A 26165-nucleotide genomic window follows, 5' to 3' on the forward strand; every position below is an offset into this window, starting at 1 on the left:
AACAAACATTCAACAATAGGTTATGGCTACTGTGTTTTGGGACCAAAATGGTGTGTTGTGTGTAGAATTTATGCAGCCCAGAACCATTATCAATGCAATGCAGCTGCTTATTGTGCAACTTTACGATGTTTGCGGAGAGCCACTCAAAACAAATGAAGAGGAATGCTGACTTCAGGAATTGTGTTGATCCATGACATTGGTCGTCCAGACACTGCTGACACAACCCAACGGCTCCTTGAACAATTTCAATGGGACATTTTCGATCATCTGCCATACAGTCCTACATCTACATCTACACTTACATCTACATCCATACTCCGCAAGCCACCTGACGGTGTGTGGCGGAGGGTACCTTGAGTACCTCTATCGGTTCTCCCTTCTATTCCAGTCTCGTATTGTTCGTGGAAAGAAGGATTGTCGGTATGCCTCTGTGTTGGCTCTAATCTCTCTGATTTTATCCTCATGGTCTCTTCACGAGATATACGTAGGAGGGAGCAATATACTGCTTCACTCCTCGGTGAAGGTATGTACTCGAAAGTTCAACAAAAGCCCGTACCGAGCTACTGACCGTCTCTCCTGCAGAGTCTTCCACTGGAGTTTACCTATCATCTCTATAACACTTTCGCGATTACTAAATGATCCTGTAACGAAGCGCGCTGCTCTCCGTTGGATCTTCTCTATCTCTTCTATCAACCCTATCTGGTACGGATCCCACACTGCTGAGCAGTATTCAAGCAGTGGGTGAACAAGCGTACTGTAACCTACTTCCTTTGTTTTCGGATCGCATTTCCTTAGGATTCTTCCAATGAATCTCACTCTGTTATCTGCTTTACCGACGATCAACTTTATATGATCATGCCATTTTAAATTACTCCTAATGTGTACTCCCAGATAATTTATGGAATTAACTGTTTCCAGTTGCTGACCTGGCATCCAGTGACTTTCACCTTTTCTCTGAACTGAAGATGTGGCTAGGAGGGCAGCACTTTCAAACCAATGCAGATCTTCAAAACAATGTCAATGCTCATTTGAAATCATTGACGGCAACATATTTTGAAGAGGGTATTGCAGAGCTTGTCCACAAGTGCGATAAATGTCTCAATCTTTTCAGTGATTATGTTGAAAAGTAAGCATAAATGTACAAAACTTCTGGTAACAAAATAATTGTTTTCTATGAACTTGTCTTTTATTTATAGCCTATTGGAGGTTGAAAGAAAAATGGCCCTTGTAAATAAGCATAGTGCAAGTTTGGTTTTTGGGGGCTTTGTTGTGGTGGGTCAGTTTAAATGTGTTCTAAATGGAAGACCATGACTTGCACTAATAATATCCTCGTGGTAAACTGCATGTACCCACATCGGCATCGGCCCCACTGCATATACATACTTGTAGGTGGCGCCTCAATCACACTGGCAGACCATTGTCCTTTAATTGTCATTTTAATTTCTAGTTTATAATGATTTATTCTGTACTCATTTGCTTTTAATAAATGAGTATTACATTTCTTGATTCTGCCTCTGTTTAAATAGTTCTCTTCGGATAGCTACTATATGCTCTTATGTAGCCCTAACATAGCTAGTATGTAACTGGTATTTGTACTGTGAGTTATATTTTCCTTTTTCATTTTCGTACTTATTTCACAATTTGTATTTATTAAAAAATTAATAATAAAAAATTCCACTATGCTGGTCCCGAGCCCGGATCCTCATTGTGCAACTGATGAGGAAGGAGGCTGGGGAGGAGTAAAAACCTCATAAAAAAGCCGAGGCTCGTCAGGCCAAGGTAATAGAATCCTGTGAGTCCTCCATGGTAGGGTTACTGTGAAGACTTCACTGGTAGTGAATGTGGAAAGAATGGATCTCTGAGCAGCAGAACTAGCGGAAGAAGCAATAGACAAAAAAAAAAAAATCCACTATGCGTCTGACCCAAGACAAGCAGCATAGTGGTCAGTGCCTGTTCATCAGAGGTGCACTACAAAGAATCATGTGTGAGAATAAAGAATCATGTGTGAGAATAATGAAGAAATGAAGAATGAATTGTTTGTTCGTAAGCAGACGGCAAAACCTTTACATGTTTTGTTTTTGAACTCATGCAAAATCAGTCACTGTCTCGACATCTTTGGGTGAAGCATTTTACGCTTTTCAGGAATGGCAATATTATTTAGCTTTAGTTCACCATTATGGTGGTAAATCAAAATTAACTTTGAATGATACACATTTCTTTCTAGGGTTTGAAGGTGATGCTTAAAGCCGTAGCTCACAAGTATCTAGGGCTGTATTCCATTTTTTATATCAATTTTGTGCTGAGAACAGACATACAAGAAAAATTAATTTTTTTATGATGGATGTTGGTTGAAAATAAAAATCAAACCATACTGAATACGCTTAGTAAACTTGTTTACCAGTATGGTGTAATTTTTGAAATAACTTATCCTGTACAAGAACACGGCTACTTTCCTGACAATGCTTTTGGCAGGATAGAAAAAATGCTCAAAAAAATAGAAACAGTCCTTATGCCAGAAGATTATAATTTGATTACTCAAAAGGTAGGTCAGGTTTATATGCTGGGTACTGATTGGGGATTTTTTGACTGGAAACATATTGCAAATTCCCATTTTAAGTCACAGATGGGCTTCAAAATCACTGGCATGAAGGTACTCATTATTGATTGAAATAAAGTTTAATGTAGGCAGGAGTATACCAGTCTTGTGGTCATAGTCTACTGAAAAGAGGGAAAAAGTGGTCTTCCATGAATGTGCCAGACTTGTCATTGGGAAACAAACTGAAACCAGCAAAAATAAGTGATGAGCAAAAACTCCTTTCCCACCTAGATGTAGAAGCAGATCATCTCACTATATCTTTCTATAAACAGACGTTCAGATTTGAAGGTGCTAATGAAAGCATGAAATCACATTAATATTCCTACAAGTCATCAATCTTGTGTTGAAATACAGTACTATGTAGATTAAATGTGCATAAATCAGTACAGAAGTATTAAAAAGTTGTATTCCTGCAGTGCTTATTTGTGAATAGTCTGTTGCATGTACCAAATGGGACATTTTGGCACATTTCAAAATAAGAGTTCTCTATTTCAATTATGTCCACTTAATACAATAAACAGTGCCTATAATAATTAATTAATTACTCTATTTTGCACCACATTATAATTAGGAAATATATTAAAGAATATTTTTTAGTGTGAAAGGGTCTTAACAAGACATGAACCAAGTTCCTCCACTTCCAAAAATCAATGATTTTAGAAACACTTCTGCCAGACATAGGTAGATCATAAAGTCGGGTGATTAATTTCACACATACTTATTATACATTAAGGGCACAATAAAACCTGTTTACTGGAGTTCCTTGTTTTACTGATATGTCACTATGGAAATACACTCTTATACTTGTTATTACAGTTTGTGTTTTTTAACATCATGCTGAGTGGGGGAGTGGGTGTAGGTAGATTTTTTTTAGTGGGGGAGGGAGCATACATGGAGGTTATGGTAGGGTAGAGACAGGCTGGAGGCAAGAACAGACGGTGTAAGGAGGAATGGAAATAAGGAATAAAGAGGGGTTAGGGTGGGTGGAGGGGTGTAGGAAGTTACAGGATACCGACCACCTTAAAATAACCTTTTCGTTTTATGCATACCTGGAATATGTTGCTGCTTTCAACCATTCGATAGTTGTACAGTTCACCAAGGTATTTTATCATTGCTACACGTCGTTGATTGTATTTTGGAAGATTCACTTCCATACCAAGTCTAATGTCTTCAAGCACTCCATCAACGACATAGGTGCCAACAAATTCCTTTAAGACAAAGAGAGAGACCAGATATATTAACAAATTCGTTGGTTATTGAAAAATCAGCTGAGGTGTGTAGAACGAGTAGCTTACCTGATGAGCAACTAAACCTGCTAACAGATTTGCCAAACAGCGGATATTGAAATATTTAACCTTGAAAGCGTAAGTGAGACATTTAATAGCATACGATGCAACATCGGCTTGATTCCAATCCAGTTTCCTCATTAATCTCAGAATTTTGTCGATGTTTGTTTTTGTTAAATCCTGATAGAGGATCTTTCTTATGAATTCATGTTCTGGTGGTCTTTCCTTTTTGGATGACAGTGACGAGTCTGGTGGATTCACAAAGTAATATGCATTTTCAATCATTGTAACATATCTAGAGTCCAGAGCCATTACAGCCTTCTTACGCATCATTTGTTCCTAAAATAAAAATTGAGAAGTATAACTGTTAGAGGTTTCCCGCACCAATTAAAGAATAATTCTATGGAATTAATGGGTTACCTATGGTACTGTAATGGTTAATAACAACAAAACAAAACCAAAAACAAATACAAAGAAACTTATTACCACAGGCATTGTCATAAGTAGCATTAAGCCTTTAAGTAACACTGGTAAATATATATGCCACTAGCAAACAACTGGAATTACCATGTAAATTTTTCTACTCCCAATTCATTAGTATGAATATTTACCACCCTATACCTTGTGGAAGACCTAGGAACACAAAAAATTAAGCATAGACTTAGAAAAACATAATAAAGTGAGCAGGTTTATTCACTGCTACTTCCAAAGAGTATATACTGACATGCATTTCATCTATATGCTGAACACCCTACATCATTTAAAAGGTGTTACATGACCATGTGTCCTTGTGGACACATCTGACAGTCTACAATTGATACAGTGACAAATCAGGCAACTTCAGTGACAGTATGGTCATAGGCATGTTTAAATGTGATAGCTCCTCTCAGCCTTTTGTCACATTTCTCCACCTTACTATGCAGACTGTCATGACTTAGGGGTGACTAATATGTTCTCTGGTAAGCTTAGCAGAACCATCTTAAAATTTAAACGAAGTGACTCCTTTCCTTCCTGTTTGATAAGTGCTATTAATAGCACCATAACCAAGCAAAACAACAGAAAGGAAAAACAAGAAGGCTTAAGTATTGCAGAATGACACAGACAGAGGAATGACATTCCTCTTATAGACAGGAATGGTCAGAATATAGAGAGCTGATTCACTGACAATGTCATTTCTTTGATTATAAATTCTGTTCAGAGTCAGAAGTAAAGTTTCAGTGAAACTAGAAATGTACTAAAATCGCACATAATATAAGAAGAAGCAGTATATGCAGTAGCAACTGAGCACTCTGTGTTAAACAGTTAAGCAAAGATGTCTGAATAGTTCTATTTGTGATAGCGCTGTCGAGATATCAAATAACTCCACTTGCAGCTTAATTATGCAGGACACTTTCTTACCTACAGTATTTCCATGTAACATAATGGACATATGGCCACCATCTAAAACTAACATTGTCAAATCCAAAATTAATGTGCCAAGCCTGTGAAGATACAGGTAAAGGACAGGGAGAAAAAAAGGAAGAAAGAGGTCAAATAAGGGTGTGAAAAGTGAATACTTGTGTTTCCTTCTTACATTAACTCTGTGAAAAATGTAGAGTCCTTCAAGACCCTTACAAGATGAGAAATGTTGCTAACATATGTCCACAAAGATGCACATGTAAAAAAAAAAAAAAAAAAAAAAAAAAAAAAAAAAAAAAAAAAAAAAAAAAACAGAGATACCAACAGATGAGTAAAGTCTAACATTGACAGTTAAGATAAATATTTTGCTGTCTTCACTCTGTGTCTTTACTTAGCAAACATTCGAAAACAAAGAATGACACCACAAGAAATGACTAACTTCAATTCTAAAACATAATTTCATTATCAAATTTAGTATTTCCACTATTAGGGATGCTACTGTATGATATTACTCATATGGTTCTGTACAATTCAGATTTAAGAGTTTGACAACACTGAAAAAAGGAGTATTTCCTCTCTGCCTGTGCATAGCATGTAAAAAGCTGTTACTTTTAACTGTTAATTTGCTGATTTCTACTGGCACAGACTTCAGAAAATGGAAAACTCAGATAGAAATCTCCAGAGTTGAATCCTGGCCATTACTGCATGCACACCAATACATAAAATAAGTTCTTGTATGCACAAGTAGATTCATTTCATTTAGTCAGGGAACTGACAAAACTGTTGTTAGCAGTTTAACCACTCTTTCTTTTGTACAGGGCAGTGAACAAGAAAATATATGTAAGTCTGACAAGAAATAAGAAAACAGTTCTTTACCGAGGAATAATCAAGAGAGACAAAGAGGGAGAGGGATTTATTTTATTTTATTTTTTGGGTGGGGGTGGGGATATTGAAGAAATATTTCTGAAATAAGGATATTGGCAATTTTCAGACATACAAATTTAAAAATACAACATAAAAGGCCTTGTACAGTAAGTGAAAAATAGAACACTGCAAGAATTTGGAGAGAATGTGAGAAAGACTTACATAAGAAATCACAAGTTATTCTGCAGCATTTTCAAAGGCACAAGGAAAGGAGAAGGAATGCCCTCCTACAATTCATAAACAACAAAAAAGGAAACATCTTAACAGACACAAAAATAAGCAATACATTTCCATGAACTGCTGAATTTGTGAAACAAGCACTGGAAAGAGTACAGGAGAGGAAGGTCTTGGTAAGAAGTGAAGCTGAAGAAGATATGGAGTTAAGTTTCAGACAGGCACAATTAAAAGACAACTACACACAACCTTTCAGCCATAGCCTTTGTCAAACAACAAAGAAGATCATTCACCAAACAAGTACACCTCATGCACAAATGACCACCAACTCCAGCAGCTTTGACCAGAATGGGCATTCTGATACAAGCTGCCAAAGTTGGCAGTCGTGTGTGTGAGGTGTGCTTGCTTGTATGTATGAAGGGCATGTGTTTCTCTTTGTTGTTCTGATGAAGGCTGTGGCTGAAAGCTTATGCATAATTGTCTTTTAATTGTGCCTATCTGCAATTTAACATGTCATCTTTGCTGTAAGTAGTAATTTATCCTTTCCTACATTGTTGATATTCCAAGCTGGAATTTCCATTGTTTGAAGATGTGAATTAAGTGAAAAGTAGGTAGCTGTTAAAGGATACAATCGAGAGGTAGCAAGGAATGATGTGTAGGAATGTTGGTCCCTAACTAAATAAATTATATAATCCACATAACATTAGCTAAAATTGAGCAAGTGGGAACAGGCATGTTCAGCACTGGCACAATAAATATTGTCAATGAGAGGTTTAAGACAAAAAGAAACTGTTTTCTTGAATTAACTAACCACTACAATCTCAAGAATTAATAGTTCTCAATTGTTCTTGAAAGCATGAGGCACAGTATTCATTTCCCTTGCTAATCTGATGATTACTAAAGAAAAGAATGGCAATATGAGGCACAGTAAGAATAGCATTCTTAGTAGCTATTTGCCCAGAAAAACACACTGCACATGGTCCAACATGAGAGTGGGGCCATAGAAAAAGAGTCACTAATTCAGTGGCTTGAGCTAACAACAAGTGATTTAACAGCACCAAGTGCAGCGAAAATAATCAATTCTCTCATGGGAGCTTGAAATACAGAATTTACAAACAATATTGGAGACAGTGCGTATGTGTAGTAACTAGTCATCCAGTGTTCAGCAGCACCAACACACATTTGGAGCCACAAGGCTCAGAACTAATTAATGTCTGTCTTGGGGAAATGGCCATAGGGCAGGGTTCAGTTGAATGATACACTATCTTCACACAGGGATACTGGCCATACCTGGCAGGAGCTTGAATCTTGACTAGTACCCACATGGGTACACACACTTGCCAGTGGAACAGATTATCTTGCTGTGTGATGTGTTGCTTCACGCACCGTGCTGTGTTGCAGGTGTCGAGATGGAACGGCACAGGTTATTCTCAACACTTCTGCCACAAGCAACTAAGAATGGACCCCGTACCATGTACTGAACTATTTGAGATAAAAAGTCCACGCCACATGGCGTATCTGTCACAGTGCAAGCACAGGACCAAAGTCTGGTGCTGTTGCCTCAACAAGATGTGAACTGAGAAAGTTAAGCTGACAGAAGCAAGGTGTGTAGCTAATGTCTTCATCGTGTTAGCCAGCCTCCATAGTTGATGGTGTCCAGTTGCACAGCAGAACTGAGAGCTTCGGGCAGAAGCAGAGGCACATGAAGAAAAAACTTCATCGTATGAGCAGATGGCTGCAGCGAGCTACATGCAAACAGGATGGGGTCGGACTGCTAAAACCGATGTGCAGCGAAGGGCCACCACAATGGCATCACAGCAAAAGTAATTAAAATCTTATCTGAGGAAGTAGAAGTTCTGTCATTGAAATTACAACACTCGGTAGACAAAGAAAATCCCACACAACTGGAAAGATAGTAATAATTTCCACATTTATGAAATGAGAAATCATGAACATATCAGTCATAGAGATATTTCTTTGCTGTTGATGATGAAACCTTTCCTTGGAGATTTTAGAAGATAGACTAAGAAAAGAGCTGGGAGGCAAATTAGGAGAAGGGCACTGTGGCTTTGGCTAAATAAAGGCACTGGAGATCTCATGTTCACAGTCAGGATGGCTGTCTGAAAACTGTTGAAGAACAACAAAATCTGTCACGCTGCTGTTTAGGATCTGGAGCAAGAATGTGAGGGTACCACAAACTAAACTCTTAATTTCCTACAGGAAAGTGGAGTATGTGAAGATACATTCGGAGCCTATGCATACACTGTAGGAGCCATGAGAAAATGGGAAACCAGGTATCTGCTGAAATTATTGTAAGGCGACGAATCCAATTAAGCTGTTGCCTCATTACCCTGCTTTCTGCAGTATACACTGACTGTATTATGAAGTTAACCTGACCATTTTGGCATTTGTAGTGCAACAACAACGACGTTGTACTATTGTACATATAAGTAATTTTTTTCTTCTGATTTTTCGATAAACTTGTGTATTTGATGTTCTGATTTCATTTCTTTTTTGTTTCATGCCATTGTGTTAAGAAAACTGTAAACAAGTTTCAATGTGAATATTAATGTCTACGTAAAATGTCAAGTAATATTGTGATAGAATTGAAATGTAACAAATGTTGAGACTGTTGTAAGATGTTTAAAATTGTAATTGTGCATCTGGTCCATACGTAGGCAATGTGTTAGGATATGTAGAATGCAAAACCTCGGGTGAATACCCTGTCTGTAAGGGAGCGGTAAACGGTGGATGGCAGGCGAGCGCGGGAAAATGCACGCGGGCACTGGAAGGCACAACGAGCTCAGTTAGTTGGAGTTTGGCATTGGTCTGAACAACACCTTCTGGAGCAAGGAGGCTCTCCTGGAAGACGTAGTTTCACTGAGCCTCGGGTATGCTGTTCCAACGCCCACACAGAATGGCAAAATTCCATAGGCACTAAATGGAAAAGTATTACGACGCTAAGAAGAATTAAAGTGCCGATACGTCAAGAGCCATAGCTGTGGTTGTATGTGTGCTCTGTGCCTCGCCATCTTGCCGCTTGCCAACCGCCGCATCGATACAAGCAGGTTGAAACTTTTAGTACTGTATGTGTATGGACCATGGAGTGAACTGTTCAATAATAACCTAAATTTTACCAGAACTTTCCCCTCATTTAATTATCCTCACAACTAACCTAGGCAGGGTCCTTTCCAAATGTTGTGCAATCCGAGTGTCCCGAAATGAAAAATTAAATTTTGTGTTAATAATAATTACTTGCAGACCTAGTTATGTTCGAATGGTGTTTAAAGAACTGTTTTGTTAATGAACCAGTAAATGAATAACGAAGGTCTAACGAAGTTGAAAGATAACTTTAATATTGACATAGTAATGAAGTTTAATTAGTTCGAGACAGATATAAAGATATTTAAATGAGAAGTAAATAGGATAAAAAGAGTAGTAACTCATATACTGGAAATCTTGAAAGCATGATAATTTCAGTAATCAATTTTTTTTAATATAGTGATCACAACAGTTTCAGCCCCCCCCCCCCCCCTTTTTATTCATTTGAATTCTGAAGTGTTCCACATTGGTTTAACCAGCAAAAGTTAAAGTCAATATATAAGTAAAAATTTATCAGTGTTTTATCTTTATCAAAATTGACATTTTGTGTGTGGCTCGAAACTGCTATTTCTAGGGTAACCTATGCCCGATTTTAATCAGATCAATAGACAGTACGAAGCTTTGTAGTATACATTATAGTGTAGTGTTATGTATTCATGGTTTTTCCATATCAGTACAGAACGTGAAACTATCAGTTCAATAGATTTTCTGGTTCTAAAATTTTATTATACTACGCAGTATTACTACGTGTTGTTATGCATGAATATACATCAACTTGTACAGGGAAGAAAATCAGTTAATGCCTAATTAGGCTGGCGACTGTATTATTATCAAATTAGTAGCATCTTCAGTGTTGCTTTTGGTACATACTGACGTGTAATTGCATTTTGAACTTACTTGATGGATCATTGTTATTACAGAGTGGATGTAAGTCTGATTTGCCACCATTCAGGTACACGCGGTCAATATCTATACGAAAATCCTGTCTCGTAAGGTGAACCTCGCTCACTTACCATAGTACAGGCTTTAATGAGTATTGTGTGCCCCACGCGCACGTTACAGTAGGAGATCTAATGATAGTAGCTTCTACTGGAAAAAACCTACAGCATATAAATTTCTGTGTGTAGGAGCTGAGGAAAGGAGGAACAGAGATAAATGCTGGAAAGTTGATACCGCAATTATTAGGGAATGTGATGCAGGATATTAATTCCCGCTCATGGAATGCTGTCAGAGCAGGCAGCCAAATTTATGTACTCAAGTTAAATCATTAGTGTGAACAGAAAAAGGGAAGAATACATTAGGGAAGCATAAGGACAGCAGACCACTTGTTTAATGGAATCAAAATGAACTCTCTCCACAAGGGAGGAGACATGTAACTGCAAACAGACTTATCTCTATCTCGACACGGAACTAGAGCTCCAACTCTTGTAAACAAAATGCTAAATACGGGCAAACAAGATAAGTAGAAAATGCGACCACAACAGACAGGAACCAAAAATCAACCATTTGGGTGAAAAGATTAAGCACAAAGCTGTTGGAGGAGATTGATTACCAGTAGAAACTGATATAATCTGGACGTAACCAGCTGGTATCAAAAAATCACTTATGAAGGTTAATGAAGAAGGTAAAGATGGAAAGTAAGAGAGGACACGGGCAGCTGGTGAGGAATGGGCAGAGATGGAGATCCCTTGCATATGTAGACCGAGGTACATTGGATTTTATTTCAATAACAAATAAAGACTACTTTTTATGGAATCACACAAATATATTAATACTTACCAAATAAACTTTCATTCTTTGATGACAATCATGATGCCGGATAAGAAACCTTCCACATGATTCTAGCAGATTGCAGCACATTTCAATATGATGATGTGTAAAATCCTGTACTAGCACTTTCAGGCAATATAAGCTTTCAATTTTGGAGTACATGCGGAATTTCACTAATTCCCCGATGAATCTAACAACTTTAACTTTTGATTCAATGTTCATTTGATCCTAAAATAAACACAAACAGCAAAAATTACTTTACATTGTGGGAGTTTTAAGGGCACAGTACATGTACATTAGTTATTAATATACAAAAACACAAATACTCTTATACACGAGTATAGTACAAATAACCTAAAAGTACTTCTGCACACACTTCTGATGTCTGTAAAACAGGGTACTGTGGATAGAGCTTCAAATGAAGTGAACTATGTAGTAAAACATTAACCAAATCAAAAATACTTTAATACAGGAGTTCTTCACAATAGTGTCTCACAACCATTACAGTTCTTGCCACACAAAGTTAGGCATGAGGAAAAAATTCCCTCTGCAAATGATAGCAAAGTTACAGATAAAACACCAGAACTTCCAGTAGTGAAAGCAAATGAAAACCTCTGGGATGTTTACAGCAGATCAAGAAGTAATAAATTAACACTGAACATAAATAAAACAAACTTCTCGAGTTTCAGTTTGAAGAGGGAAAATAACACTGTCACATTAAATGCAAATGATAATTTCACAGATTGTGCAACAAACATACATATTTTAAGGATGAATACTGACTGACAGCTGAAGTGGAACGAACACATGAAAATAATAGCAAAGACACTTACCATCAGCACATTACGCCATTCGAGTCATGTCATCAGTGTCCAACAATAACTACCTCACATTTACATACTATTCCTAGACACATTCATTTCTTAGCAATGGTGTCATACATTGGGAATCAAATGCACAGAACATGGCCTCAATATTAACACTACACAAAAGGGGCATATGAACAATAAATAAAAAGAATAATCAGGCCCACTATAATTTTTTTGTATAGAGTTAGGGATTCCAACAGTGCCATGTAAGTACAGCTATCAATAAATTATAACAAGGAAAACAATCAATTTTTGACAATATAATGTAAGTGGATAGATAAAAACCTATTCACCAAATTGTGGGAGAAAACACACAAAGAGAAAGTTGTATTTAGTCAAACTTTCTGAGCCGTGGCTCCTCCTTCAGACAGAAGGGTTCAAGGTGAAGCATGAAGGGTGAAGGAAACAGACTGGAGAGGTCTAATAAAAGGGGTAAATTTTGGAAAAGTCACCCAGAACTATAGGTAAGAGGAGACTTACTGGACAGGATGAGAAGGAAAGACTGACTGTTGGAGACTGCACCAGGCGAGATTTGAAAACCTGTGCAATTAAAGGTGGAAAGACAGGGTAATAGGCAAGATAGAGATTACTGCTAAAACATCATGTAAGAGCTAATAAGAGTGAAAAGCTAAGTGCATTGTTGTAACAGAGGTGGTGGTGGTGGGGGGGGGGGGGGGGATAGACAGGCAAGAAAATGAAAGATATAGAAAACTAAAATGGAGTGACTAAAGGAGTTGTTACTGTGAAGAAATGCTGAGACGGAAGAAATTAATATAAATTAAAGGCAGGTGCGTGGTGAGAACCAAGGGCATTTTGTAGATCTTGTTTCCACCTGCAGAGTTCTGATAAACCAGTGTCTGAGGATACGGTCACAGGGGTATGATCCAAAGGGTAGTTCCTGCTTCTTGATGTACTCCTACTCTACTCCAGGCTCTTTCACAGTTTCAAATACAGCAATCTCTTGCTCTTACACAGTTAATCTGTGGCCTATATGCCTCACCAGCCAATTTCCTCTGCACCAGACTTCTCTCCTTCTACAAAATCATGCAGTTATCTCCCCCTCATGTTTCCTTGGATGGTATCATCTTCCAAGCCAACTCCAAACTCCAACAACATGCCAGGCTTCACCTCAAAAACCTATCCCACTTTCTCCTGAACTATCTGAACAGTGGTATTTTCCTTACTGTCCTCTGCAGCTCCCTAAACAGCCACACCATCGACCACCACTCCTCTCCTACAAACTGAGCTTGGCTAATCTCCTTAACACCCCACCTTCACCACTGCCTCCCAGACCAAGAATAACTCATAATCACAAGAACCAGTCACAACAGTATAGTGTCTAAAGCACTCTCCACTCCTGAATTATCTGTATTACCCAAGGGTCTCACTTTCAGCCCTAAACCAGCATTTGATCACACTGCTTTGTTGAAGGACCTACTTTCCTTCACACAAAATATCAACTGGAAATATCATTTTGCAACCCAATCCCAAAACCTTTCCAACAGCAAACCCAACATTGGACTTTGCTTCGAACAGTTCTGACCACGATCCCAACTTGATCCACCACCACTACTTCAAAATCATCCCTCACAAGCCTTTCAAGAATTCCTCAAATCCAGCATTGCTTCACAACCCTTCCTCAGGTCCCAACACCATGACCATAATGTGCAGAATACCAGGCTCCACGTTCCCTAAAAGCTGATGACTCCATCATTATCCTTCCACATACAAAAGTTCTACCACTGTGGTACTTGACAGAAAGGAGTATATTAGTGATGATCTAAGCCAGTTGCCTGACACCTCTACATACAGCATCTGCCAACAAGATCTCATTCCCATGATTCAAATTGACCTGAAGTCCATCCATAAAACCTCAAGCTCCTCAAAAGGACTAATACCTCAATCCGTAAGACTTCTCACCCCACCCAAACCATGCACCCTACCTCTTACCTTCTTCCTAAGATCCACATACCCAATCATACTGGCTGTCCTATACCTACTGGTTTAAAAGCACACCCGAACGTATATTTGCCTTAGTTGATTAGCACCAGCAATCTACAGTACAAAGACTTCCCTCCTATATCAAAGATACCAGCTATTTCCTACATAGTCTGAAATCCATGCCCTTCCCACACCCACCACACACCTTGTCTGTCAACACTGACGCCATCTCCCTCTACACCACCATCCCCCACAAGCATGATCTGTCTGCTGCTGAACATTTCCTCAGGCAGTGCTCCCCTGATTCCAAGCCTATGACATCCTTTCTACTCACCTTAATCAGCTCTATACTTACCAAGAAGTACTTCACCTTTGAGGGGCAGACATACAAAAAGATTGGGGGTACGGCCATGGGAACCAGGATGGCTCCTTCCTATGGCAACCTTTTCATGGGTCACTTGGAGGGGGCACTCCTGGGATCCACGGGTCTGCAGCTCCTGGTTTGGTTTAGATACATTGATGACATCTTTACCATATGGACTCACAGTGAGGCTGACCTGTAAAAATTCCTGGAATCTCTGAAGAACTTCTCCCAATTAAATTTCACATGATATCCCATGCCATTTTCCGTGATGTTGACCTCATCCTCACCGCAGGCCAGCTACACACTTTTGTCCAAATTGACAAACAACAGTACTTACATCTTGACAGTTGCCATCCTTCCAGGTCAAACGTTCCATCCCATAAAGCCTTGGCATTTGAGACAAACATGTTTGTTTGGATGCAGACTTTTTACAGCAATACACCACCATTCTCACCTCAGCCTTCTCTGGACGTAGAGCACACCACTTGTCACTCAGTATTATCCTGGTCAGGAATGTAACACTCAGCTACTTCCACAAGGCCATGACTACCTAAAATTATGCCCTGAAATGAGATCCAACCTGCCTGAGACTTTGCCCATCACACCTCGAATAGCTTTTCGTCACCCTCCCAATCTTTGCAATATTCTTTTCAGACCCTGTGCTCCTTCTGCACCCATCTCCCTACCCTATGGCTCCTACCCCTGTGACCGTCCCTGTTGAAAGACTTGCCCTGTGCACCCTCCTACCATCACCTTTACCAGCCCCGTAGCTGGCAAAACATATACTATGAAAGGGAGAGCAACCTGTGAAATGACTCGACATATACCAGCTATTATGTAAACACTGTTCATCCTTTTACACTGGCATGACTACCACAAAATTACCAGTTAGGATGACTGGGCGGAGACAGAGGGTGTATACCGGCGCAACACACAATATCCTGATGCGGAGCATGCTCTACAACATGACAATCGTGACCTTGGTGCCTGTTTCACCACACGCACCATCTGGATTCTTCCCCAAGACACCAGTTTATCAGAATGCTGCAGGTGGGAATGAGCTCTACAAGATATCCTTGGTTCTCGCCACCCACCTGGCTTTAATTTACATTAATATCTTCACTCTCTTTAGTTTTCTACATCTTTCATTTTCTTACCTGTCTATTTTTCACCATCCCCATCCCACCTCTGTTACATACAATGCACTTAGTTTTCCACTCTTATTAACTCATACATGATGTTTTAGCAGCAATCTCTGCCTTCCACATATAAGCTCTCATGTTTCCAAATCTCGTCCGTTGCAGTCCCCAGCAATCAGCCTTTCCTTCTCATCCCATCTGGTAAGTCTCCCCTGACCTGCAGTTCTGGGTGACTTTTCCAAAATCTACCCCTTTTCTTAGACCTTTCCAGTCCTTTGCCTTCACCTGTCTTTCTTCCCCTTGAGCCCTTCTGCCTGAAGGAGGAGCCGCTTGCTCTGAAAACTTGCCTAATTACATCCTTCTTTTGTGTGTGTTCTACCACCGCTTGGTGAGCAGATTTTTTTTATCTATCCAAATAAAATTATATTGTCAAAATTTGATTGTTTTCATTGTTATATTAGCCTATGTGGCCATCATTCCCTCTTACGTAACTCTCTTGACAGTCCTTGTTGTCACCTGTCTTACTCAAACTGTCGTCTATTTTCTACCTTATGTGCTAATCCGTTCATTTATTTATCTGTATCATCAAGATGAATCAAAACTTTGCTCCTATATCTTTTCTAGTACTGATTTCCATGCATGTAGAGGGGTCCATTTTTATTTGCACAAACTATTCCATTGTTATTTATGAATTTGACTGTAACAATTTACAGTTCAGTACACTGCAGGGACTTCTCCTGACTGTCTTTCACAAATTTATTCGCAAATTTGACAGCTATTTTCTTTCCCATCCTCCCCTTATCTTGTCTATGTGTAATCCTTTCACACTTTTGTGTGTGTGTGTTTTTTTTTTTTTAAATGTTCTTTTTTCCTAACTGCCAAATTAAGTAGTTTACATGTTTTTCTATTACTTTCTCTTTCTGTTTTGTCTCTTTTCAAAACTTTTCATCATTTTTTTCCATATCATATAGAGCACTCTTCTGGTGAGAAATTCTCACTCACTCATCACCTCTTGTTAACCATTCTCTGTTCTCACAATTTTTGTATGAATTTTTCTGATTTTTTCCGAATTTTTTGCTTGATTTTATTCCATTTTTCTATCTTTTATCCACCCTCTGCTTATCCTTTTTGCCACTCCCACAATTTTTAACACTCCAAACTGTCCTCTCTTGCCATGACGAATCCCATCATATATTACATAGCTCCATGGAGTGGCCGTGTGGTTTGAGGCGCCATGTCACGGATTGCGCGGCCCCTCCCACCAGAGGTTCGATTCCTCCCTGGGGTATGGGTTATTTTTAGCATAAGTTAGTTTAAGTAGTGTGTAAGTCTAGGGACCGATGACCTCAGCAGTTTGGTCCCTTAGCAGTTCACACACATCTGAACATATTACATCCATTCTTTAAAAAAGGTGCTTCTGCACTATAAAAACTAAGGTCTTAGATCCCACTTCTTGAAACCTGCTTGTCTACATCTACAGCTACGTCGATACTCTGCAAGCCAACGTACAATGCGTGATGGAGGGTACCCTGTACCACTACTTGTCATTTCCTCGCCTGTTCCACTCACAAATAGAGTGAGGGAAAAACGACTGTCTGTCTGCCTTCATTTGAGCCCTAATTTCTTGTATCTTATCTTTGTGTTCCTTACACAAAATGTATGTTGCTGGCAGTAGAATCGTTATGCAGGCAGTTTCAAACGCCAGTTCTCCAAAATTTCTCAATAGCATTTCTTGAAAAGAATGTCGCATACCCCCCACGGATTCCCATTTGAGTTCCTGAACCACTCTTATAACACTTACATGTCGTTCGAACCTACCGGTAACAAATCTAGCAACCTGCCTCTGAATTCCTTCAATGCCTTCCTTCAGTCCGATCTCGTACGGACCCCAAACACTTGACCAGTACTCAAGATCAGGTCGCACGAGCGTTCCACATGCGGTCTACTTCACAGGTGAACCACTCTTTCTTTAAATTCTCCCAATAACCACCACAGTTCTAATATGTTCGTTACACCTCATATTGCTTTGCACCATTTAAACAACATGACTGTGGCAAGCAGGACACTAACAATACTGTATCGGAATTATTACAGGTTTAATCTTCCCACTCGGAAGCATTGTCCCTTGACAGTTTCAAATACTGCAATCTCTTGCTCTTACCCGTCTAATCTGTGACCTATATGACTCATCAGCCAATTTCTACTCCACCAGACTTCTCTCCTCCTACAAAATCATGCAGTTATCTCCCCATCATGTCTCCTTTGATGGTATCATCTGCTAAGCCAACTTCAAACTCCAACAACATGCCAGGCTTCACCTCAAAAACCTATCCCACTTTCTCCTGAACTACCTGAACAGTGGTATTTTCCTTACTGTCCTCTGCAGCTCCCTAAACAGCCACACCATCGACCACCGCTCCTCTACTACAAACCGAACTTGGCTATTCTCCTTTACATCCTACCTTCACCACTGCCTCCCAGATCAAGAATAACTCATAATCACAAGAACCAGTCACAACAGTATAGTGTCCTCAACCTCTCGTCTAAAGCACTCTCCACCCCTCAATTATCTGTATTATCTGAGGGTCTCACTTTCAGCCCTAAACCTGCATTTGATCACGCTGCTTTGTTCCTTCAAAAGGAATGTCAACTGGAAATATCATTTTGCAACCCAATCCCAAAACCTTTCCAACAGCAAAGCTAACATTGGACTTTGCCTTGAACAGTTCTGATCACGATCCCAACTTGATCCACTGCCACTACCTCAAAATCATCCCTTACAAGCCTTTCAAGAATTCCTTACATCCAGCATTGCTTCACAACTCTTCCTAAGTCCCTACAACATGACCCTAACGTGTCCTCTGCAGAATTACAGGCTCCATGGTCCCTGAAAGCTGACGACTCTATCATTATTCTCCCCCAGACAAAGGTTCTACCACTGAGGAACTTGACTGCGGTGTACGGGAAGGTGTCGTCGTTGAGTGACTGTAGGAGGATACAAGATGACTTGGACAGGATTTGTGATTGGTGTAAAGAATGGCAGCTAACTCTAAATATAGATAAATGTAAATTAATGCAGATGAATATAAAAAAGAATCCTGTAATGTTTGAATACTCCATTAGTAGTGTCAATTAAATATTTGGGCGTAACATTGCAGAACGATATGAAGTGGGACAAGCATGTAATGGCAGTTGTGGGGAAGGCGAATAGTCGTCTTCGGTTCATTGGTAGAATTTTGGGAAGATGTAGTTCCTCTGTAAAGGAGACCACTTATAAAACACTAATACGACCTATTCTTGAGTACTGCTCGAGCGTTTGGGATCCCTATCAGGTCAGATTGAGGGAGGACATAGAAGCAACTTCCTGGCAGATTAAAACTGTGTGCCGGACCGAGACTCGAACTTGGGACCTTTGCCTTTCGCGGGCAAGTGCTCTACCGACTGAGCTACCCAAGCATGACTCACGCCCCGTCCTCACAGCTTTCTGGATCTTGTGGATGAAAACAGTGAGCTGGGTTTCACGTGGTCATTCTTAATGGAATCCATGCCGCTTCCTACAAAGGAGACTTTTCGGTCTGCAGAAAAGTCATAATATGTGAGCATAAAACATATTTCACAGTCCTTCATTTGAGAGGTGATACTATTTTCCATGCCTTCTGGGGAAAGTTGTACTTTATCGTGTTATATTATAGGCCTGCTGCTTCTAACTGAATGAGAAGACTAAGATGGTTGCATAGGAGTTCTTGGTTGTTTGTCCAGCTAACAACTGAACCACAACTGGTGAATGCTGCAATGGGTTGCATAAGTTACTCTGGTATAATTGAAAGAAGGCATGTGTGCTGGAAAGAGGGTGGGTGTCAAATGGCAATATCTACAAAGGCCTAAAGAGTTACTGATTACTGTTTCTGTTTTGGGTTAACACTAAATTAGTCTACAAATTGTGATTATGGTGCCTCCTTACAGTCAGTGCACCATATCATTGTCGATTGTCCTCTTCAAGCATACAAAACAATGATAATGGACATTCACCATGCATCAGATGACGCAATCTAATGGATCAGACGACAAGATATGAAATGTAAGCTTATACAACCTTGTGATTGTGCACATTTGCCCACAAATATTGTATATAAGTATTTGCTTTCATCATAATACAAATAAAAGCACTAAATTAATGGTGTTTATGCTCCTGAACTACCTTCACTTCATAATTGGTACATAATAGTAATTTTTGACTTTAATAACCCCCCTCCAATAAATTATCAGTTCATTTCATGCCAGCCATCAATAAATCAGACAGCAAAATAATGCTCCTGTGCCCACCATTTCACCTGCATCCCTCCTTTCCCCACAAGGTCTTTACTCCTACCACCACACTCCATTCGCCCCCCCCCCTTCCTCGCACTTTAGTTTGGTTTATGGGTCTATGAATCAACATCTGCAGTCTTCTCCTGGCAGTACCCCTCTCCTCTTCTATCCTGTTTCCCAACCCTCATCCGCACCCCTGACTCTTACATCAGTGAGTGCCACATGTTACTTTCAATGCTTGCACCAGGGTGAACACACTCCAGTGTTGATTTTTGTAGCAGCACTGTGAGTCCATCACAAACATAATGAGAATTTCAACACTTGTACATATATTTCATATTTTTTACTTTCAATACACAACACTGTTAAACCATAAGATAAATACATTATTTGGAACTTCTAATTTACATAATGTAGTTATTGGTACACGGTGGCTTTCTTCCATAAAATGAACTAAAACTAGTTACCATGTAGTTTTGGAGCTAATATAGTTTTGGTAGCTTAAGACTTCTCTTGCAGAGTATAGGATTCAGGAACTTAATAACAAGCATACATATAAAGAAAAGATGAACACTATTTCCATCAGCAACTTCTAATTATTAATTCACAAAACAGGCTACATTAAATTACAAACACAAACCTTTTTGCGGATGTGATATTTAAAGTCTTGCTTCAAAAGCTGGCAAAGATCTTCCGAAATGTCTGGTTGCACAGGGTGTAACGTAGCAACAAATCGTCCATAAAAAGGCAGTAAATCTAAACGAATACGAGGTACATTGAACAGTGCCCTGAAAACCATGAAAGAGGTGCACAGGTTGAGAACCTAAGAAATTCATAAATTCGTAAGTCTAAAACATCCTCACACAAAGCCGTAATACAAATTTAGAAACAATTTGTGCCTCACCTCACAACTTTCTTCCTGTTGTGTTTGGTATTCAAGTTCATTGCAAAATCAATAGCTGCACTGTCTATCATTTCTTGGTTTACACAGTTGGGAAGAGCAGACAGAAATGATTCTATTAAAACTTTATTGCTTACAGCTGAAGGCTCAGTTTCTTCTATTTCTGGAAAATTCAGTTACATACAGATTAAATTTGGTATCACTAAAGTGGTTGATAGTTACTGCACATCAACATGGTTGTTACAATAATGAAAATTAGAGAACAACAAAAAATACAGAGGTAATGCAAACAAACAAACAAGCAAACAAACAAACAAACACACAGACACAATTAACATAACATCAAGCTGCCACCCTTTCCACACACACACACACACACACACACAGACATTTTGTGGGTGTATGTGCAATGCACAAATCTACTTCAGATAACTGTTTGTAATCCATCATTATTGTTTACAAAAGTATGTTTGGCATAACAAGCAATTTGCACAGACCCTGAGAAAGAACTGAACAGGATTTTGTAGTCTTGTCCTCAGTAGCAACAATTTTGATCACCTCAAAGCAGAAAGTTTAAATGAGTGCAGCACAGTGTTTGTTCAAAGATGTACACAACACCATTTTTTAGATGGCATCAATACAAATGCATTTTATTTCTTTCAAAGTTCAACTATTAATTATGGTGACAAGTTTTTACAAAACAAAAAATTATTAGTGTAACTACTCAGATCAGATCCCACAACACCTAACAGTCACCATCCAGTGGTGAAGTTGATTGTCTTTGTAGTACAAAAAAACACTTCACATTTACATAAAATCTACAAAGTTTGTACTAGAGCCCTCAGGTGCATGGCTACCTGCATGGCTTGCATGCACTGCAATGTGTGTGTGTGTGTGTGTGTGTGTGTGTGTGTGTGTGTGTGTGTGTGTGTGTAAGAGAGAGAGAGAGAGAGAGAGAGAGAGAGAGAGAGAGAAAGGGGGGGGGGGGGGGCAGGTGGTGGGGGAGATACCATTCACAAACGGTGGTGGACATTGCCTAGTAGCTGTGTGAGCACTTCTCGTCGAAAGCCACGCACTTGTCTGTCACCGCACAGATGGCAAGTGCTTGTACTCACCTTGGATATTAGCTGCGAATTTACAGTGTGGGCATGAGTGATGCACTACATTTACCATTATACTATCTGTTTCCTACCTTTTTCAAGTCAGTACCATTAACATTATCAACTATAATGACAGTATTAGTTCATTTGCTCCATTTAATCACGAGATGAGTGAACAACAGCAGTGGCTATCTTACGCCCCTCTTTCCTCTGGGTTTGTTTTGTAAGGCCATATTTAGAATCCTTGTTTCTCATGTGTTTCAGATATTCCTTGCAGTTTTGTTTATATTCTTACATTTTGTCATTTACTGCAAACATATTCAGTTCTTGACTTATGTTTTTGTGCTGGCGTAAGATGTTGCCAGCACACCAGTCAGCAAAGATGAAAGGCAAAGATCAATAGTAGGCACTGCATCAAGCACGCCTATCACGAGAGAGGTCAGAGACACACTGACAAGCAACATTACACCAAAGCCCTCTCCAGAGCAAGAATTTAGGCCACCACTGCTCACTGGAGAGCCTCACTGACTCACTTTTCCAGTTTGACATCTGTTAGTTATTCACAGAGTGGGTCACAGGCTACAATAGTACATAGAGACCAGATTGCTGACCATAGTGCGGCTAGCAGTGAGACTAAAGGACGTAAAGGCAAGATTACTGATATTGTCTGCCGGTGGACTATTACTAATGAGCTTGTACCACAACACTGCTGGAGTCTGTTCCAGTTACGTAAAAGTTCATGTAAATAAAGAACCGTATTAATCCATGTGTGCATTTGCGATGTAGAAAGAGGTTACTGACCACCCACAACAACATCCTCTCCCTTGCTTCCTTACAGTACAAGACTCTCCAGTTTTCATCAATAATCCTGCCTAACGTAGTGCAACCACTGACTGCTCATAAAAATTTCATTTCAGCCACCTGAACATAATTAGAATCTTTCATGTTCATGACGCAAGTGTCACTGCCATAGGGTAGAACAGGTAAAGCCACCAGCTTATAGAATTTAATTTTTGTTGTTGTTCTTCTTTTCAATCTTCTACTTATAGTGCTATTTCCTCTCTGATATCTGTAATTTAACATCTACATTCTTATTCTTGTTAAAAATGATATAGCTCCCAAGGTAAATGAAGTGTTCAACTTGTTCCAAAGTATCATCTTCAATTACAATTTGGTTTCATACTGGGTTATTTCCCATGGAATGCCATTGCCTTAATTTTATGCAGTGCTATTTTAAAATTCTAATCCTTTCCAATAAAGTTGGAAAGGTGGATTGATTTTTGTAGTTCGTCTTCCGAATTTGCCATTAATACAATATCGCCAGCATAAACTGAATATTAACACATTTAGTCTTGTTTATAAGAGTCCCTTATGGTGCTCTTTCTTCTCATTTTGTGCTCTTTCTTCTCATTTTCTGATGGCATCGTCTAAATAAATATTAAAGAGAGTAGGTAATAAAGTACACCCTTATCTCTCACCTTAGTTTATTAAAATATTTTCCCCTGTGTAATCTGTTATACAATTATATTTTACATAACTGCCAGTTTATTGAAGTCAAAAAGTAATCCATCATTATATTCTTCATATTATTTGTTGAAATTTCTCAACATATCTGTCCAGCTGTCCGCACTTGTTCAGGCCCAGTTATTGACAATGTATCTTCACTTTCATAGCTGTCTCTCTCAAGCATACTCACTGGGACTGAGCTGAGAGGTGGGGGAGGAATGAAATGAAAGGACTACAATGAGACTCACAGCAGCAGCCACACAAAAAATATGGAAATACCGCTGTGGCATGCTGTGTACGAGTTGCTGTGTAGACAGCTGTCGAACAAGTGCGGTAAGTGGGGTGCACCCAGCTTCAAACTTCAATGTGGTTGGTTGGTTGGTTTAAAAGAGGGAGGAAGGGACTGAACTATGAGGTCATCGGTCCCTCGTTCCTAATAAAACAACGCCACAAGTGTGAGAATAAAACAGACGAGACATATAACACAAAACGGAAAAAAAGGAAAAACCACAAGAACGAAGGAAAGGCAACCAACACTAAAAGGAACAAAAGAGGACAAGAAACAGAAGAGAATCAAACAAGAAAGCAGGTAACAGTGGCTGGCCGACCACAAGACTAAAAAGGATAAACCAGCCACTCTGCAACACATTAAAACCTCCATCCTAAAAGCACTAGGGTGGAGGACACAGAGGGACAAAGGATATGCGCTAAAACTTCGATCAAATGATAAAACCCACTCTCACAAATAAAACGTAAAACTAAATCAGCCAATGACACGTCAGATAAAATGAGTGACAACGAGTCTGGTAACCCATGATTTCGTCGCTGGGCAGTCAAAGCGGGACAGTGTACCAGAATATGGGCCACTGTCAACCAGGCGCCGCACTGACACTCAGACAGGTCTTCACCGCGCAAGAGGTAACTGTGGGTTGCCCATGTATGGCCAATGAAAGCCGGCAGTGGACAACTAATTCCCTGTGAGTGGCCTGCATGGAAGACTTCCACACATTAGAAGTCTCCTTAATGACACACAGTTTGTTGTGTATACTGTTATGCCATTCTGTCTCCCAAAGCTGTAAAATCCTGCAGCGTAAGTCAGAACACAGGTCAGGTTCAGAGATACCCATCTCCAGAAGCAGTTTCCGCATAGCCTGTTTGGCCAGCCTGCCAGCAAGTTCGTTGCCTGGGATGTCGACGAGTCCTGGGGTCCACACAAACACTACTGAACAATGGTATAGGTCCAGGGCATAGATGGACTCCTGGATGGACGCCACCAAAGAAGGCGAGGGTAGCACTGCTTGATACCTTATAGGCTGCTCAAGGAGTCAGTACACAGAAGAAACGATTCCTCAGGGCATGAACGGATATACTGAAGTGCACGACATATGGCTACCAGCTCTGCAGTGAATACACTGCAGTCATCGGGCAAGAAATGCTGTTCAAAATGGCCTCTGTGGACAAAGGTAAAGCCAACATTACCATCAGCCATCGAGCTGTCGGTGTAAACCACTTCAGAACCCCGGAACACTTCAAGAATCGAGAGGAAGTGACAGCCGAGAGCCGCACGGTTAACAGAGTTCTTAGGGCCTTGTGAAAGGTCCAGGTGAAGCTTCAGCCTACAGCTACACTACGGACATGTACGTGAATGGACCTCGAGGAGAGGGGGTGAAGGGAAGGACTCCAGTCCAGACAGAAGCGATCGCACACGAACCGTAATCGTTAGCCCTGACCTTGGCCACCTATGCAGGAGGTGAACCATCGTGGTTGGGAAATGAAGACAGTAATTAGGATGTTCAGGAGAGCTATGAATGTGTGCAATGTAACTGGTGAGCAGTTGTGCACGTCTGATCTTCAATGGAGGGACTCAAGCCTCCACCAGTACGCTTGTCACAGGACTCGTCCTAAAAGCTCCTGTCACTAGTCGAACTCTGCAATGGGTCGAGCAAACACAATGCTGAGGGCGCCGCTGAAACATAAATCACACTTCCATAGTCAAGGCAGGATTGAACAAGGGCTCTGTAGAGCTGCAGCAGCGTGTAGCGATCTGCACACCAGTTGGTGTTGCTCAGGCAGTGGGGGGCATTGAGGTGCTGCCAAACACTTCCATTTAAGCTGACGAAGATGAGCAAGCCAAGTCATATGAGCGTCGAACACCAGACCTAAGAATTGATATGTCTCCACTACAGTGAGTGGATCGTCATTAAGGTAAAGTGCTGTTTCCGGATGAACGGTACGACGCCGACAGAAATGTATGACACACATCTTCATGTCAGAAAACTGGAAGCCAAGGGCTAGAGCCCATGACTGTGCTTTGTGGATGGCTCCCTGTAGGCAACACTCAGCAACGCCAGTACTGGGGGAGCAGTATGAAATGCAGAAGTCATCTGCATACAGAGAAGGTGGGACGGAGGGCCCGACAGCTGCTGCTAGGCTGTTAATGGCCACTAAAATTAGATAGACACTTAGTACAGAGCCCTGCGTGACTCCATTCTACTGGATATAGCTGGAACTATGGAAGGCACCCACTTGGACACAGAAAGTGCAGAGTGACAGGAAGTTTTGGATAAAAATCAGGAGCGGGCCGCAGAGACTCCACTCATATAATGTGGCAAGGATATGACGTCACCAGGTCATGTTGTATGCTTTACGTAAGTAAAAAAAGACGGCAACCAGATGTTGGCACCTGGAAAAGGCTGTTCGGATGGCAGACACAAGGGACACAAGATTATCAGTGGTGGAGTGACCCTGGAGGAAACCGCCCTGACATGAAGCCAGTAGGCCACGTGA

The 26165-nt window shown here is 40.2% G+C and overlaps 1 protein-coding gene across 3 annotated transcripts in view; it reads right to left on the reverse strand.

The window, feature by feature from the left end:
* LOC126185032 (regulator of nonsense transcripts 2-like) overlaps positions 1–26165 on the reverse strand; it is a 229844-nt gene that overhangs the window by 63724 nt on the left and 139955 nt on the right. For all 3 annotated transcript variants that reach the window (XM_049927771.1, XM_049927772.1, XM_049927770.1), the window contains 5 exons: positions 20776–20935; positions 20512–20659; positions 11260–11478; positions 3892–4221; positions 3646–3804 (listed from right to left, as the gene is read on the reverse strand). In XM_049927771.1, coding sequence (XP_049783728.1) covers positions 3646–3804; positions 3892–4221; positions 11260–11478; positions 20512–20659; positions 20776–20935 — 1016 coding nt within the window. The remainder of the gene's footprint in view (positions 1–3645; positions 3805–3891; positions 4222–11259; positions 11479–20511; positions 20660–20775; positions 20936–26165) is intronic.

Source organism: Schistocerca cancellata, chromosome 4 (genome assembly GCF_023864275.1).
Source record: "Schistocerca cancellata isolate TAMUIC-IGC-003103 chromosome 4, iqSchCanc2.1, whole genome shotgun sequence".
In the NCBI taxonomy this organism is placed as follows: domain Eukaryota; kingdom Metazoa; phylum Arthropoda; class Insecta; order Orthoptera; family Acrididae; genus Schistocerca; species Schistocerca cancellata.